The sequence below is a fragment of the Rhipicephalus sanguineus genome, chromosome 10, assembly GCF_013339695.2.
Source record: "Rhipicephalus sanguineus isolate Rsan-2018 chromosome 10, BIME_Rsan_1.4, whole genome shotgun sequence".
Taxonomy (NCBI): Eukaryota; Metazoa; Arthropoda; class Arachnida; order Ixodida; family Ixodidae; genus Rhipicephalus; species Rhipicephalus sanguineus.
In genome coordinates this window covers 38,431,478-38,449,338 of record NC_051185.1, presented here as the reverse complement: position 1 = coordinate 38,449,338, position 17,861 = coordinate 38,431,478, and the positions used below count along the sequence as shown (strand labels likewise).

At 45.2% G+C, this 17,861-nt stretch overlaps 1 protein-coding gene across 1 annotated transcript in view; it reads right to left on the bottom strand.

Annotated features, from left to right (window-relative positions):
* Window positions 1–4,343: 4,343 nt before the first annotated feature.
* Window positions 4,344–17,861, bottom strand: part of LOC119371684 (CDK5 and ABL1 enzyme substrate 2) — a 169,118-nt gene continuing 155,600 nt past the window's right edge. The window contains exons 8-13 of the mRNA XM_037642135.2: window positions 17,468–17,607; window positions 12,145–12,251; window positions 9,864–9,900; window positions 9,173–9,235; window positions 8,509–8,613; window positions 4,344–4,506 (exon numbers count right to left, since the gene is read on the bottom strand). Coding sequence (XP_037498063.1) covers window positions 4,366–4,506; window positions 8,509–8,613; window positions 9,173–9,235; window positions 9,864–9,900; window positions 12,145–12,251; window positions 17,468–17,607 — 593 coding nt within the window. The 3' untranslated portion in view covers window positions 4,344–4,365. The remainder of the gene's footprint in view (window positions 4,507–8,508; window positions 8,614–9,172; window positions 9,236–9,863; window positions 9,901–12,144; window positions 12,252–17,467; window positions 17,608–17,861) is intronic.

The window sequence follows — 17,861 nt, the reverse complement described above, 5'->3', positions numbered from 1 at the left end:
CATTACTCCACCATTACTTCCACAGTCCTGGCATAAACTATCACCACTATTTAAACACATACATTACAACAATATTTAATGTTGTTTGTGTGCAAATGTTGATAATCATGTTACTTAATGGGAAGAAAAGATAATGAGATTTTCACTGCTGTTGATGAACAAGTAATGAGCGGTCTATTGCTTGTGCAATTTAACTACTGAGCCAACTTATATATTTAAGAGAGGAAAAAAAGATGCCTGCTTGTATAGGAACAAAGACGTAAGACTTCAGTGTGGCGATCTAAATATATGTTGCGAACATGAAACAGTCTGAACAGAGCATCTAGAAACAGAAATAGTAAAGGAAAAGACTTTCACGCATAACTTAAATCGTCACATGGCTCGGCACACATGACCATTTGCTCAACGCAACAGAACTCCGAGACACTCAGCGTCTGTAAGTAACGCACATTAGCGTCGCACACACAGGCCATATTTTAACCGGATCGCTACATCATAATCTCCATTTCCCTGTCTGTATTCGGTTCTAACTTGCTTGTAACGAAGCACTTTCGTATCAAACAGGGCCCATATTTCACGAAAATCTGTAGCCTCTTTGAGTCCTTCTTGTGCTTCTTTTAGCCCGCACAACATCGCGCCCAACTTATCGATGGAATGGGCCTATCAGCGAGACAGGAAATAAGGAATTGACAGAACTGGAAAGGACGGGAATCCTTACGAAACTTTGTCTGAAATCACACGAAAATTCTTAATTCCTGCAATGGCAACAACGCTTGCAGTCCTCTTATGGGTTAAAACAAAAAACCTAGTGCAAAATGAAATACGATCTGGTGTACAACCTCATGTACTGAGAGTCGCCGCGAGTTGTTTCTGATGGGTTCCATCAGTTTATGGCAACCAAGGCAGTTACCTTTCGTGCTCAACCGATATATGGTACAGTCACATCGAACATTGTGTTGTACGGCGTCAGCCCTGCTTAACCTTGATGTTGTCCGTGCATGTTCTGACCAAATTTTAATGCTGGCAGAGAAATTGAATGACACCAGGCTTGTTTGTGCCTTCAAATTAATGTATTTTTTTCTTTGCTTATTAAAATAAGCACTGGCAGGCTACGTTTACTGATGCTAAGTGATAACGTGAACATGGCAGTATATGAATGTAGATGAATGTAGGTATACAAAGATAAGCAGCTTTTAGTAAATATATGAACGTAACTTAAACTGCAAACAGAACAGTTTCACATCACCATTACAGAAATAAACAGAACCACCATGAAGAGATACAGTAACATGTTTTTTTTTTTCACTGGATGCTAATGCGTAGCTGAAATATGACTTTTTTTTTCTTTTTCTTGAAATATGTCACCGAAATCTATGCCTAAAAATCGCATTATAGATGAGAACGTTGTATCAAAGATGAAGGAAACGGCAAAATATGCAGCACCGCTTCTAAAATAAATAAAGACTGCAGTAACAAAGTAACAAAGGTAAAAAAAAGATGTAGATAAAAACGAAGGTACTATTTGCTTTCGGCAGATCTCTTCGATGCACCAAGAAACATGACTAAGACACCATCACAACCGTTCACCTTGCAAACAAGATGTTAGGCATGAAGCCACAACCATACCTGGATTTCCTTTTTTGATTTTACCATTTCTGTTGAACTTTTGTATAAGTGTAAAAACCTTTCAACATGGCTTGAATCTAACCATGACTTCAAAGCTGTACTACACTCAAACCTCATTATAACAAAGTCGCATCTGCCATGAGTATAACTTCGTTATATCAGAAAATTCGTTATAAACGTTTATTTGTAACACTATCTATGACAAAACTATTCTTCATTTACTTCGTTATAACCGATAATTCGTTATATCCGTGTTCGTTATAGTATCGAGGTTTGAGTCTATACAGCTTTGGAACGTTCTTGGCAAACTCTTTTACCTATGTAATAATTAAGCACCGATTTCACTCTTCATGAGTTTTGAGTGCTTAATTGAGGACTTCAGCTAGTAGTGATGTGCTTAAGGAAGAACCTTTGCTAGGTTTGCAAAGGAAGCCTTAAAGGGACCGACAACCGATTTTTCCCGACCCAGTTTTTTTACGGAGCAATAGAAATCTCGCCCTTCGTAGTGTTTGTAGCTGCAGCGGTTAATCCCAAAAGCGTGTGGTCATTTTATTAGCAGTATTTTTCGATCTCAAAAGCGCCTGAACTGTACGTACACTTCCTCCAGCAACGCTGTGAAGCGATAGCTATACCGATAGCCCTTCTCGCATTATGCTCACGGTTTCTTTCGCAGGAGTGGGTGAAACTGTGGTTAACCACCTTCATATTAACATTTTCAACCATTTTGGAATATAAAAAGCAGGTAGAATAAGCTTTCCGAACGCTCGTCGTCACGTGAGACCTCTATACCGCCTTGCGAGCTAGGCGCTCGTGGCCACCGTGATTGGTTCCGGCAACGCGTAGCCGGAGGTAATCTTGGAGGCCGCGAGGCGCCCTTCGTACTTTTTCAACACGTCGGCAGGAGCCGCTAGGCCCTCAGCTAGCAACGTTCATGCTGCCGCTCATGAGCATCGGGTCCTACGTAAAGCGAAAGCGGCGCCACTGTTCTGCTCAGGGCAAACGAATGCATATCTGCACGTTTTACATTAAAAAAGATTATAATAAAAAGTGTGCTGTATTCAACGCTAATATAGAGACAATTAATAGCGTACACCAGTAAAAGGTCATGTGATAGGAACATGTGCATATTCACTTTATTGCCGTCAGAGGCGCCAAAAGTAATTTTGAGTGAAGAAATAAAAATATAACTACACATCTAATGAGAAAAACAGGGGTCGTTTAGACAATACAATAGACAATCCTTCTATTAGTGGGGTTATCTCAACTGGTGTTCTGAACGGTTGTCGGTCCCTTTAAACATACCATTCAAGAAGCCCAAACAAACGTTACAATTGGAAAACTTTTAAATTATACACGTTACACTTCTTTTCTGTGGGGTTATCAGCTTCTATGTCTAAATTTTGTTGCAACTTAAGTTGATTTTTGGTGGGCAGATACGTTTCCATAATGAGCTCAGTCAATTTAGCTGAAATACTCTACAGCCAGACTAGTGGTAGAACATACACTTGATTTTTCAGTGCAAAAAATTATCACAAAATTATAACAATGCTTCCCAGCAAACCAATTATTAACGTTTGGTTAAGGTTAGTAACTTACTGTTAACGACAACATTGCTTTGCGGTCTAAGAACATTCCATGCATAAACTCATGTGCTAACTCTTACAAAACAAACAAATGGTAAATGAAAAAAAAACCAAGAACGAAAGAGACACTGGTGTTTCTTGGCACCATCTCAGGCAAACGTTACAAACAATCCTCAGCACATGGCTTACCACGAAAATGGTATGTTTAGACGAAATAAAATGGAAAACGTTTGTTTTTTTCTCTGCTACCAAAAACAAATAAACGCTGCAGTGCAAACGTTAGATTGGAAGAGCTCAGCTGGTGATACATCAGCTGAATTTGTGTGCAGTTAGTAGTGAGTGGCTCTGCGGATCACTCGGCAGCGGCGGTGCGGCCAAGTTGGAGAAAGAATGCAGCAGCGTGGCCCAGGAGTCTGTGCAGCATAACATTTTGTTGCATGGTGCGCGCAGCCGACAGTTCCAGTATCGATTGTAAACCAGCGCGGAAGATGTACACAGGTGTACACACGCAGAGGGGCGAGTGTTGCAGTTGGCCCGCCAGGCAATTGTTGCAGACTACACTGCCACCACTTTGGGCAGTGTTGCAGACAACATTGCAGCAATGCTACAGACACTGCATACAATGTGGCAGACTACGCTGCAAACATTGTGACAGACGACGTTGCAGCCGACATTGCAAACGGCAGTGCAAACTTTACCGACGACGTTGCAGCTGGCAAAGCAAGCAACATTGCAGACGACACTGTGGGTAGTGTTGCAGACGACTCGAAAGTTGCTGCTATGAGGCCACAGACAGCCGCAAAGCTTGCATATTCATCTCAGTTTTTTTTTCTCATGGCACTGCACCTAACCATCGTTTGTCGAGCAGCAGACAATGGTAGCCAACATACATCTACACTGCAGACAACCACAGCTGCGAAAAAACAGCTTGCGATGATGGCGCTGGAAGCAACGCAAGCCACCGCAGATTGTTCCTCCACGCAGCGTTCCGCGGAAGTCAGTATTAAGTTACGCACACCGCACACTGTTGCAGTTGACAAGAACCACTGCACTACTTGGGCTGTCAACAGCTTCTGGTGAAAGATGGCGAGGACACCGGACGATGAGGTTGAAGACGGGCACCGACACACTGTTCGCGCCCCGTCGTAAGTTTGTCTCAGGACTCGTACAGAAGGCGCTGGTAGTGCGGGTATATCTGCCACGTGGGGAGGTGCAGCGAAAACTCCAGGGCCACCAGAACACCGAACTCGAAGTCGAGCAGTTCTTTTCGGTTCAGTCGGAAGCCACACTCGAGTTTCTGGTGAAAGCAAACAAGCCAATGAGAACTTGACGTGCTCATGTCAATATAGGCCAATAAGGAAACTTCACTGTGTCATACTGACAGACAATTCCTTTAGCATTTTTACTTCTCAGTGAGACAAAGCAAGAATTTGAGCATGAACTGCAAAATAAGCAAGCTACTACTGAAGTGACAAAAAGATAGTAGCAAGGGTGGTTTTGAAGGAGCATCAACACATGGCGTTCTTTGAAAAGTGGAAAACTGGAAAGGCTGATTTGGCAGCTTTCACTGACATGATCAGAGGGCGACAGGCAAGTCAGCAAATTCCAATCCAATGCCTGTGCATCCAATCATTGCTGTCAGGCCCGTAACTAGGGGGGGGGGGTTGAGAGGGTACTGACCCCCCCCCCCCCGAAATTTTTTTGATGCTTTAACTTTTCGGGTGATACTAAAATATTTACACGCCTTCACAGCGACCACCAGCTGCCAAAGTTACACTGCAACTTTTCTGGCATTGCTTCCCTCTTGTTCCTTTCCTCAAACCTACCAGAACACCTCAGCGCTCCCTCCCCCGCACGCGCACCTGCCCTATTTGTACAGCTTTGCACTTCGCCCTCGCGTTCCTTCAAGTCTCTATTTTTTTTTCCGTCTTTCACCCCGTAGCAGCTCCTTTATTGATTCCAGATGCTTTCCTTGTGCATTGCCGCTGGAGAAGTTATCAGTCGGTGCGGACCGCACGTGTCGGCTTTGGGTTCCTACGAAAAGCGTGTCTCCTCTGTGAAGGTAAACAGTTCGACAACAACGGCAACACCAACACGACGTGCGCAAATTTGCCAAGGAACGAAACCCCTAAGCAGAACAACTCAGTGGCGCATTCCGAGGACGCAGGCTGCAGGATAAACTTTTCACAAACTGCAGTCCTCGCCACCGAAACGAATCACCGAAGATGACATCTACTGAAAGACTGGCATATCCGAGCAACTTCGAACAACCTTAACCACTCGCAAGGAAATCTACCTTTTCTGTACACACAAGGTATATGCGCCTCCCTACAAAGCGCACAAAGCGAGGAGACAGCCGGCACACAATCCGGCACCAGCGGTCAACTTTCACAGGAGAGAAAAAACGCCGCCAAGCTAGGCTGCGCGCGGGAGTACAGAGGCTGACGTCACATTCTACACAGTGCATTTTTGGGGGGTCGCGGCTATTTAATTAAGCCGTCTGTGAAAAGGTGAGTTTTTCACAGGAAAGGAGCAATACCTCCTTTCTGGACTGTACCACGGGAATGCAAATGTCTCGGCAGTGCATTCTTGGGGGGTCACGTCTATTAAGGGGAGTATGGAGTGCCCATGGAGTCTTCTGTGAAAAGGTCTTTAAGTATACATAGCGTTAATCCAGTTTGCTGCAGCGGGAGTACAATAATGGGCCTGCATGCGCACCAGCTGTAGCGGCGTTCAGAAAACACATGCGCCACGCGGGAGCCAGCGCGTTCATCACACTTCTACATTCTACCCACTGTAAAGCGGATAAGAGAGGAAAAAAACATCGCCCGCCGTTCACGCCAGGCAGTCGAGGCAGTCGCAAACGTCTCTTTGGAGCCACTGGCCACTTCTGTGTGCGTGCACAGGATTGCGGCAGCAAAATGAAAAGACACTCTGCAACAACGAAGCAAAGCAGTCTTGCGTCTTACTTCAAGAAAGTTCGAACCGATGAAGCGGACGGAGAAGAACCGCCTCCTTCGAAGGATAAAACTTCGCCTTCCTCAGCACTGGTGGAAAGCCAAGTGCGTCGGAACTTCTGTAGCGACTCAGGAGAACGCACCGGTTTATGTGAATCACCTGAGAACGAACACAAGCAGGACACCCATGCGCCGCCGGGAAATGATGGTGGCCGCAGTGCAACTCCAAGTGACCTTTGTTCTACAGTCAACGCTGTGCGAAGTGACACCTTTACCACTGGGCAATACCCACGGAAGGTGAGTGGCATGGCACCTACACATTCTGGTTCGCCTCCCCTCTGTGCGACGAGTGCGAATATTTTCGACTTGGGGCTGTTTGTCTCGAAAAGCAATAATGTAGATGATCCAGAGACGACGGAGAAGCTTCTGCTCAATCCGTGGACCCCTCCGGCTAACTATGATTATCCAGCCACAGGGAAAAGAAATCTGAAGTTCCAACCTCACTGGGTAGATCGTTACCCATGGCTTGTTTATTCAGAGAAGCTTCAAGGAGCATTATGCAAATATTGCGTAGCCTTCGCAAGCAAGTGTGCAGGAAAAGGGGAGCACCAGCGCTTGGGCTGTTTTGTACCTAAGGAGTTCACCAATTACAAGAAAGCCATGGACGCCTTTAAGAGTCACGCATCCAGCAGTTACCACGCCATATCAACAACAACTCTATCGGAGAACTTTTTAGCAGTCCGGTCCCGCTCACAGCATGACATCTTAACACAACTTGACCGCGGCCTTAAAAAGCAGGCGGAAGAAAACCGCAAGAACTTGCTGCCAATAATAGAAACAATCCTTTTCTGTGGAAGGCAAGAAGTACCGCTTCGCGGCACAGACGACTCTGGTCCGATAAATATGTCTGAAGTGCTGCCATGAAATTTCCGCACACTGCTTAGGATGAGAGCAAAATGTGGAGATGCCGCCTTGAGAGCTCACATGGAAACAACTCCGGCGAATGCGCTGTACACGAGCCCAAAAATTCAAAATAAGTTGATCACCCTCTGTGGTAAAATCATACAAAGAAGGATAGTTGAAAACGTCAACGCATTCACCCTTCGCTAGGTGGCGCCAACGTCCCGGCTTGGGCACGTAAACGCTATCCCGCTGAACTAAAACACGCTTTCTGCAACCATCGTTTGCGGCACGGTAATGCTATTCCCTTAACCCCCGCTATCACGCTAACGCTAAACTATAACTGTCTACTGTCTCTGCTTACGTACGGAACGACCTAACCTGCTGCCATTCCCGTCGCCGACTTCGCGCTGGCGACGCTGGAGTGGCAGCTTGTAACACATACATACCGTTTTTGTACCGCGGTTACATTGTGTTACTTCATCAGGAGCCGTTGGTCACGGTGTCCCCAGCTTTGGTGGTGCTATTGTCCAAACTTTTATTTCTTGCTTTCACCAGAATATGAGGTTAACACACATATTTCTTTATTTGGGTACAAATAATTGAAAAGTACCATCGAATTATTACAAGTAAGCGATGTATTTGATTTATTCACGAAAATAAGCCAGTATAAATTTCAAAAAATGGCAGCCGTTCTACACACAAACCCCTCCCGAAAAAAATTCCTGGGTACGGCCCTGATTGCTGTGGTGGGTGAACAAGTGCAGCGCAAAGGAATCGTCATCACGTCTGAAGCCAATTGTGAGTCACGTGTCTAACCACATATGCAAATGCATGACCTAAATCTAAGAGGCAACAGTTATCTATGCCGTTTATCTAGCACACATTGGAATGCAGCTCCATCTAGCATACATTTGGCAATAGTCAAAAAGGTATACTACATAATATAATATCTGGGGTTTAACGTCCTAAAACCACGATACGATTATGAGGAATGCTGTAGTCGCGGGCTCCAGAAATTTCAATCACCTCGAGTTCTTTAATGTGCACCTAAATCTAAGTACATGGGCCTCAAGCATTTTCACCTCCATCGAAAATGCGGCCGCCGGTTTCGGTCCCGCGACGTTCGGGTCAGGGTATACTAGGTAAATGGCACTCTCTAACAACATACATTAGGATCTAGCACCATCTAGCATACATTAGGCAGATGTATGCAATATAAATGGCACAATCGAGCACACATTTGGACACAGCACCATCTAGCATACATTTATTAAATGTATGCTAGATGGTGCTAGATACAAAAGATAGATAAATATCACCATGTAGCATATATTCAGATCTAGTATCATTTGGATGTTGCCAAATGTGTGCTATAGAGTAACAAAGCTTTCTTGGGCTAATAGTACAGTGCAAATTTTCTCAAGCCATGTGTTCCTTACCTCTATGAGGGTGCGCATTTCGTTGCCTTTGATGTCATTAAGTTTGGCCGACAGCATAAGACATGCTCCTGCACACAACTTGCGGTTGTGCTTGTGAATCAGCAGCTGAAGTGGAGAGAACGAAAGAAAAAAAAAAGACATTGAAACGGGCAAGCCAGAGTTGTTCACTAGTACTAAACACATTCTCGCCTAGTTGAGGATTCCTCTACACTCTGATGCAGCTAAACGTTCCAATTCAAGGCATGAATATCGCTTGAGCTTTACGTAGGCTTCAAACTTAACACAGTTGGTCTTCGTAATGGACTTATATTAATTGTCATCGCAGCATGAGTGACTATCGAGTATGCATGTGCCTTTACTTGTAGGTGATCTTCTCTTATCGAAAGGCCATAGGTATGAAAAATAGGTAAAATGAATGATTGCAGGTTCCCAAACTTTGCCGAACTTAAATAATACGAAGTATGCCTCGTTTTCAATGTGCGCCATATTTGATCAACTCGCAGCGTAAACACGTTGCCATCCTACATAGGATCAATTCAGAATACAGGTCCCCCGCGTCCCTTAACACACTATTGAACATTTTACGTGTAAATGTGTATGTCTCCTTCCTATTTAAACTCTTGTGGCCAATATCTGCAGCACGACAAAATAACGTTTGACATACCTTAAGGATGAGTTTCTCAAAGAACACATAAGCTTGGGCCACTGTTAACAAGTCGATACCACACTGAAATGAAACAAAAAGCAACAGTTACCATAGCTTTCCAGGTGTTCTGCACTACACCAGTAATAGAACTCGATGTACAAGGGCGGCTGTTTCAAACTATAATTAATGATTTCTATAATTAACTATAATTAACAATAAAAGTTGAAGAGTATACTCATGGTGCCAACTCAAAAAGAAAAGCTAGAAGAAATAGTATTGTCACTGCCATTCCATGTCATGTGAAGGTTTACGTAAACATCTGGACATTCTACACATTAGCTATGGAAATATTGCATCTATTTTACTTAGCCATTTAATTATTTGCTTTTTAATAGCCATTTATTCACTAATAGCCATTTATTTTACTTTTAATAGCCAAATATAGTTAATGCTCTCAGTGGCTCATGTAGCCTTTTTTTTTGTCATATGCATCTCAGAGATGTGTAATCACACAAAATTTTGTTTGCAGTAGCAAGTTATAGATATTTCAACCGATTGTTGTCATTTAGTGTGTCATGCTTACACATATGCAAGAAAAGAATTAAAGGAAATACAACACCAGCCATTTATAGAAGCGCTAGAGTATTCATGAACCTGTTTGTAATAAGATAAGGAGCAATACGACATGCGACGTTAGTGAATCGCTCACCTCTCCGCAGGCAATTTTGCACATTTCACGCTTCAGACTGCAGGATCCCAGGATGGTGAAATGAGAAAAGAGAGAGAGAAAAAAAGCAAAACATAATAAATTTCATACGCTGACAGAGCTTTTTCATACAAAAAAGCAACTGAGTTTTCCCAACACTGCAGAATCTAGTGACATTTTCCTGCTCAATACATCTCGCGACATCAAGTCGTCATATTTGTCATTCATTCATTCATTTGGGCGGAGCACATGTACATTCCTTAAGGTTCCAAATATGGCATTCGTAAGGAACGAACAAGTCATTAACTTATTTTCCAATGCTAAAAAAAAAGCAATCTCCTTGCCTAATCACAAAACCACACATCAGCAAGGTTGTCTGATAAGATTTATATCTTGTTGCTGTTGTCAACTTAGAAAAACTTGATTGGAGATTTAACACTATGCATAAAAACTCGTCGGGCACTTTTTTTGCAGGGATACTCTGTATCTAAAACAACTGCCATCCCATCGCTCACTAACAGAAAGTTAACTCTCTTATTGGCTTAAAATGGCTCCATTATGCAATTTGACAAGACGGCGGTATGTGACAGTGTCCGCAATATGGCAGTATTTGACAGTGTCCAGTATAGCACCCTAGGTAAAATTCGAGAGGCACCCATACAATGGGGACAGAAGCCGATAATAAAAACATGCATGCAAATTATGCCATCCCTGAAAGGTCTCTCATTTGCTTGCTCTTTTGATCGCACCGATTTCGCACCGCAGCTCGGATTGTGGAACACTGCCTTCGCAAACTGGTGCGAGGCAAAGTGTGATTGGCAGCACGGAAATCAACACTGTCCCATCAAAAGTGAAATGGGACGAACAGCGGGATGGCAGAATAGGTGAACGTTCGCGCATAGGTGACAAGGTTTGCCGTGACCACCACTGAGTATGTAAGCAAAGGCTTTTTAAAAAGCCTTTGCTATTTAGTGATATGACAATAAACAGAGATATGACAATAAACACTTAGCTGACTACGACATCTCAGTATGCCGGTTGGCAAAATTTTGTTAACATGATTTGGCTTTGTGACAATATGACAGAGAGAAACACGAAAGCACAAAGCCCAGACTGCACACGGACAGAATCTTGCTTGTCCCATCTGTGCTTCCAGCAGGACAAGCAATGCAAACGCAGAACTTGGACTGCGTTCAGAATGGATTATGGTTTACGACACAACTCCAACAAAATCGTGTTCGTCCCGTCTGTGTTTCTCGTCTGTAGGATAGTTTAAATTTTGCACTTGGCAAGGATAGTGTGCCCAACAGTTGGGTAGCACTGTACTCAAAATTTTCACACTTTATGTTCATACATGCAGTCAGTCATGTTGGCCATTTGCCTGTTTCTGCCTGCTATGGAAATATATGGGAGTGCCTGCAGAACTCTCTACAGAGGCTTTGTGTCCACAATTGGTCCACATACTGCAGCCGAACCTCGATATAATGATAATGGATACAATGAACTAAATTCAGAATAGTGTGGCCGTTTGCAGCGTTATGAACATATGTTTATAACGAATGTTTGGATATAAAGAAGTTACTTTTCTGTCAGATGCAACTTAGCTGTAATGACGCTTGACTTACATACATACTATTAGTTGTGTCTGCAGTGTGTTAACACCACTGACAGCATCATAACAGGGACTTACAATGTCGCAAAAAGAAAGGTGATACATCTATACTCGGCGACAACTTTTCTTGACAGCACTGTGGAAGCTACAGAACCAAAGCGCATGCCTGCTACCGCGCCAGAAAATAGTACTTTAGTTTACTGATAATTATCTGATTTGCCTTGCTGAAATAAATGCTGCTTTATTTATTATGAGACTCAAACAGTTGCGGGAAGTCGTAGGTAAAATACAGTTATTGTTCACTGTGCAAGAATCCTTTCCTTTTCTTTCCATTTCTTAGACAGCACCACCTTTTCAGCACGCCCGTTTTCCAATGTAAACATGGCGTTCGTGACGTAGTTGGCCAGTGTGCGGCCGCAAACGTGCTCTTTAGCTCTCCAAGAAAAATATACTCGTATTACGACACGAAAATGTACACTGAACAATCTAAATGTTACCCCATTCGCATTTTTCGTGTATATCTTTTTCTAAATTGAGAGCGAGCAAAACCGAAATCAGCCGCAAGCTGCCGCACTACTTGCGGAGCAACACGAATGTGCGGAAGCCCCGCCTCCGTAGCCTTCGCTCCACTGTCAAGATAAGTTGTCGCCGAGTATATCCACACACGCTCACCTTCTCAGTTTGCTCAGGGTGAGCTGGATGTGCGGAAACTTGCTGCGAAACTTGTCGTTCAGCTCTTTCTTCAGGTCCGATGGCTTCACGTAGTCGATAATGGAAGTCTGCAAAATAAATACGGCACTCTAATGCGGGTCGACCTAACGACCACAAACGATCGCTGACGGACAACACATTCTACGAGTTGCTTTCGCCCTATCTGCACAAAATGGGACTGCATGCTTATATTTAGTTTCGTGGAGATATTCTGCTGCGTGGCTAACAAAGAGTAAAAAGAAGAGAAAAGTTTCCATGAGTGAGACAATTTGCTGCAGCCATCACAACGTCACATACTGGGAAGACTAAAAATAGGATGAATTGGGGTGGGCACATCATATCCTTACAATGCAGGAGATCAAGATAACCAAAGTAGCAAATATTTATGCATACTTAGATTTAAATTTGAGTATGAGAAATTGCAATGATTGTAAAGTCAACACAAATGAATGAGCAAGAAACTAATGTGGCAACCAAAACATGTAAACTTTTTAGCATTACTTTTACTGATGCAGACTGTAGTAATGGTACGCCATCTTCTACTTCAATGAAAATCACACTATCTCCCGCTAAACGAGACCATGAGGCGATGCGAAGCAGCGTTTCGGCATGTAGAGCCCGCGTTTCAGAGGGGGAGTGGAGAGGGGAATGGGAAGGGTGAAAGGGAAAGGGGGAGAGGGAGATGAGGAGTGAAGTGGAGAGGGGGAGGGGAGAGGGAGTGTGTGGAGAGGGTTTGCGCATGCGCAGTAAGGGTGGTCACGCTACACACCACCACCACCACCAGATTGAACTCCGCTATAAGATGCTTCACATCTAAAAAACATGGTGCACGCGCACCACGCTTCACCATAGCAATGGCACACTTTTTTTTTTGCAGTAGACTGGGCTAGTATTATAATAGTATAGTATTGTATATATTGCCTGTTTCAAACGGTGGCGTAGCCAGAGGGTGGCACACCGGGCCCGTGTCCCCTCCCCCCCCAAATTTTTTTTTCTGCAATGGCATACGGAGCCCAACATGATGATGACAGTTGACCACATCTGCCAGCCCGGCCCAAACTTCAGATAATTTGTGCTTCCCGTCCCGCCTGTACCGCCGGAGCCAATGTTCTAGAAATGTTGGCCGGAGCCAGCTCGCCGGCGCGCGCGCAGTCATACACGAGACGGGCTTAAGCCTGTTTCACATGCGAGCGACCGAGCGGCGGGGCCCGCGGCGATCGAGCGGCAGCAGGACGCTCGGACGCGGCTTCGTTTCACATGCACCGCTTTTGCGCGGCGCGCGCCTCTGCGAAGCGCAGTGATGGTTGTGGGAAGCGCCCGTTATCCGCGGGTTTCCTTTCTCCGGGCTCGCTTGTTTTGGTGCGCTTAGGTTGCAAGTTTCACCAGCCTTCTACTTCGGTGGTCGATTTTCACGCGCCTAGACCTTGAATGATGAAAATGTGCAGTGTATCAGAGTGCAATTAAACAACTTCAGTAGTCACGTTTATTTCTGTTCCAGCTTTCTTTTTTTACCACGCAAGTCATGTTGCACGCACATACACTTGGCCATGGAAAAGCAAAAGAAAGAATTGGCTTTTGTGTTTTTAAGCTTTCACGGGGCTTTCGGTGGCTTTTGCTCTCGAATGCCGCGAGGCGTTGGTGCGCCGTCTGGGCCGGCAACCAGATGCAAGCGACCCAGTCGACGATATTGTGTGTTTGTGAAGGAGCTCGTCCCTCTTTTTGCCCATGGGCATTCCAGTACAGAGGCGGCGGCACTTGTCGTAATCGGGGTCCGTGACCATTCAAAAAAAGAAAACAGCAAACTTTTCGAACGTGCTGGGCCAGAGTGGTAAACAAGAAAAAACAGCAGCATGTGCTGCAAGCTACAAGTGCGGAGTGCCGTAGGGTCCCCCTGACCGGACCTATGTTGGTGCCACGATTCGATAAAAATGCAAAAGAACAAAATGACACGTGCAAACGATTTGTCTGCTTTGACGGAAGCGCCGTAGAGGACAACAAAAGGAAAAGAACGGCACTTCTACACTGCCAGCTCGTTGCTGCGGATGTCGTCTGCTAGCAAACTGAGCTCCTCCCGGCGCGCGCGCGCCCGTTCCTCAACTCCACCCCTGCAGTCACGTGCTCCGCACGTCACTGCTCTCCCATTGGTTGATCATTGGTTGACCTTGGGCAGACGCTCTGCCGCTAGCGAATTTTTCCAACTCCGGCGATCTCGATCGCTGGCGTTGCGAGCGTCCACTAGTCGCTCTAAAAAACCTGTTTTTGGACTTCCGCGACGGCAGCCGCTCCGCTCTTGGAGCAAAATCGCTGCATGTGAAACTGGCTTTAGAGTGCAAAGTGCAAAGTGCAAAGTCCCTCCTTCCTATCACTTTGTGGAAACACCCGAACTACGGTCCCTAGAGTATTATATTCTGGGGACCGTACCCGAACGCCCAAACGTGCTCGCGGATTGTCGGAACTGCGCTAGAGCGTCCTCCCGCCGTGAGAATGCACGCACGCACGCGACACGGCACGGACTATTTTCTGCATCGGAGGCGTGCGAGGGCCAATCGCGCCAATTTTTCGTTCTTGCCGCCTTGGTTGATTTCGGAAGTTTAGGCTTCGCCATCAACCAGTCACATTTGCACTGTTCTCTTGCGCTGGGCTACAGTAACTACTCACTTTGATAAAGTTTGCCGAACAAAACGGGAACCGTGCCGCCGTCAAGCACTTCAGTGTGAATGACGAGTCACGTTCGGTACAAGATAAAGCAGAAGACTTCGCTTATTAATACAAGCCCAGGAAGAAGAGCGTTCCGAGGACCGAAGCAAGGGAAGTTTCCTGCCGCTGAAGAATACCTTTTCAAATTTGTGCGAGAGCTTAGGTCCACCGGTATCGCGCCGTGCCATGGGACCTCGTTTCTCCCAGCATTGTCGAGATGAGCTTCAAGAAGACGGGGCTGTCGAACGCGCTCGATGGAACCGAGGACGATGCGCTTTGCGAGGTCGGTGACAGCGGCCACGGCGATGATTCCCAGTCGGACTTCTCGACCAGTGATTCTGACTAGACCGCGTGCAAGACCAGACCTGGCTGGGTAAAGTACACGCTAATTCTGTTAAACGAGTACCCTTCGTTTGTGCTATAATTTATATTCTTTTTTAATGTATATACCGAGCTCGTCAGGACTATATATCGCGCGTTATCTCGGATGTGTTCGCGAAATCTCCGCGTAATTTGCGCACCCCGTCCTCGGAGATCCAACTTCGCGACAAGTGCGCAAATTATGCGAGTAAATACGATACGCACGCTGTCCAGCAACAATTTACCCTCTAAACGTACTTGTCTTAAGAAGCACAAGATTTCCATGTGCACGTGCTGAAGGCAACAAGTGAGAGCACATTGTAAAGCACATAACTCTATTCATTCGTAGTAATAGTGACAGACAATAGACAGTTTGAGAATTGGGGACCCAAGAAATTTGAAAGCCGCCAGGGTGCATGAACAAAACCCAGGCCACTCTTGGGCTCTTGCGCTCGCCTTGACCCAAAACCCAAAAATCGAAAACTAGCGTGGTTCCCCAAGGTGTCTTGGGCCGCCAGCGAGACGACGCAGCGCGGGCCGCGACGCAGTATGGCCCGCGTCTCGCATAATTTTAATTTCGCCACATGTGGCGCCCCGTGCGTTTGGCCCAACGCAGCTTGCGTTTGACCCAATTCTCAAACTCTGCTGATCCTCTGAACGCAAGAGCAGGCTAGCTACCCAACGCATGGGGACACATTGTATTGGGTCCCCAATTCTCAAACTGTCTAATGCCGTCATTTCATTCACGCGACAAATATATGTTTCTTGTCTGACACTGCCACAGACGACACATGCTTATGAGATAGTAGTGTTCCATATTGATTGATTCCAGGAATGTGATCGCCTTTGTGCGATTTCGAATGAGTTGGCACCGGATGCATCGAAGTTCACTGCTGTCACATTGAGCCGTCACCCGACACCTTTTGAAACTGATAGTGTCTTCGAAAATGATTGCTCAAGAATGCTGTTCTAAATCCGCTCCAGACTACACCACACATGTGAAAAATGTGAGGAAATGTTTGATCAGACGGACTCGTGCAACACATGGCTCTCTCGCTCAAGTGAATGTTCCATTCGACACTAAACAAAAAGGGATATTATATTTGAATGCCTTTACACTGATATTAATTGTATTACACTATAACTTCACTATAACAAAGTCACATTTGACACGCAAATAACTTCGTTATATCTGAAAATTCGTTATAAACGTGCATCCATAACACTGCATCTATAACAAGAGCATAGGTTGACAAACTCACTCAGGCTCACTCAGGCTCGGATCAAGCCGTGAGTCTGAGTCTGAGTGAGTCCGGCTCAGCGATGTGTTGGTGAGCTTGAGTCAGAGTGAATCCGGTTGAGGAAAATTTTAGTGAGCCTGAGTCCGAGTGAGTCCGGTTGAGGAAAATATTGGCAAATCTGAGTCCGAGTGAGCGCTAAACGCAAAATATATTTATTGAGTGAGTCTGAATGAGCTCCATCTTTTACTGACGACCTATGGTCCTTTCTGCTCACCTATCAGCATTACCATCAGCGTTATATCGGCTTACGTTTATACTCAAATGTGTTCACACATGCCTAAGCACACTAGCGCACACTCACTTCAATGTTTATTGATAAGAGGTGTGAGTTGGGGGTGGGGCTGTCATGATTTACCCTCGAAAATTCGTTCACAGGACATTCTTTACATAAATATCTCGTTTGAGTCACGTATTTCATAAAAACGACCTTACTGGCTTGCAACCACTGACAACTCGTATTTGAAGGTACAGGATCAAAAGGTGTATCGTAGAGCCCCGATTATGTAAGATATTGGCGTTAAAGAGCATTTACACCATGATTGGAAAGCTAATTTTACGCCAGCGGACTCATGAGTCGAATCACTCAGGCTCACTCAGATTTAGGTCAAGCCGTGAGTATGAGTCTCAGTGAGTCAGGCTGAGCAATATGTTGGTAAGCTTGAGTCCGAGTGAGTCTCGTTGAGCAAAAGTTGAGTGAGTCTGAGTCCGGGTGCATCTGGTTGAGGAAAAGTTCGGTGAGTCCGAGTCTGAGTGAGCTTGCAGAGCAAAATATATTTCTTTAGTGAGTCTGAGTGAGTTCCAATATTTTTGCAGACCTATGGACCAAGACTATTCTTTTACTTCGTTATAACCGATAATTCGTTATATCCGTGTTCGCTATATCGAGGTTTGAGTGCATATCTATGCACTACTACTAGGCAACTTACAATATATGAAGGGAAGCTGAGCATGGTACTGTGCTTTCCCGCAATCAGCTCCGGGTTGTCGAGGAGGTCTGGGCTGTACGGCACAGATGACCCGCAACACGGAAGAAGGCTCCCGTCATCCTTACTGTTCCACTCGAAACCTGCACAGTCGACAAGAAAGAAAAGAGTTCAAAAATACACGCATGCTTCGCACTGTAGTTTGTACGAAGCCGTACGAATGGCATAATCACACGTAAAAGATCGGCACATTGGCTTGCGAGATCTCCGCTAGACAGGCCTTTAGCCAAAACACACGTATTGTCTTATTAACAGTCCTGGAATAGCACCTCTGCAGATAGAGTGTGCCACTGTGGTTTAGAAGGCACGACACCAATCCCAGGCTGTGGCCTTCGAG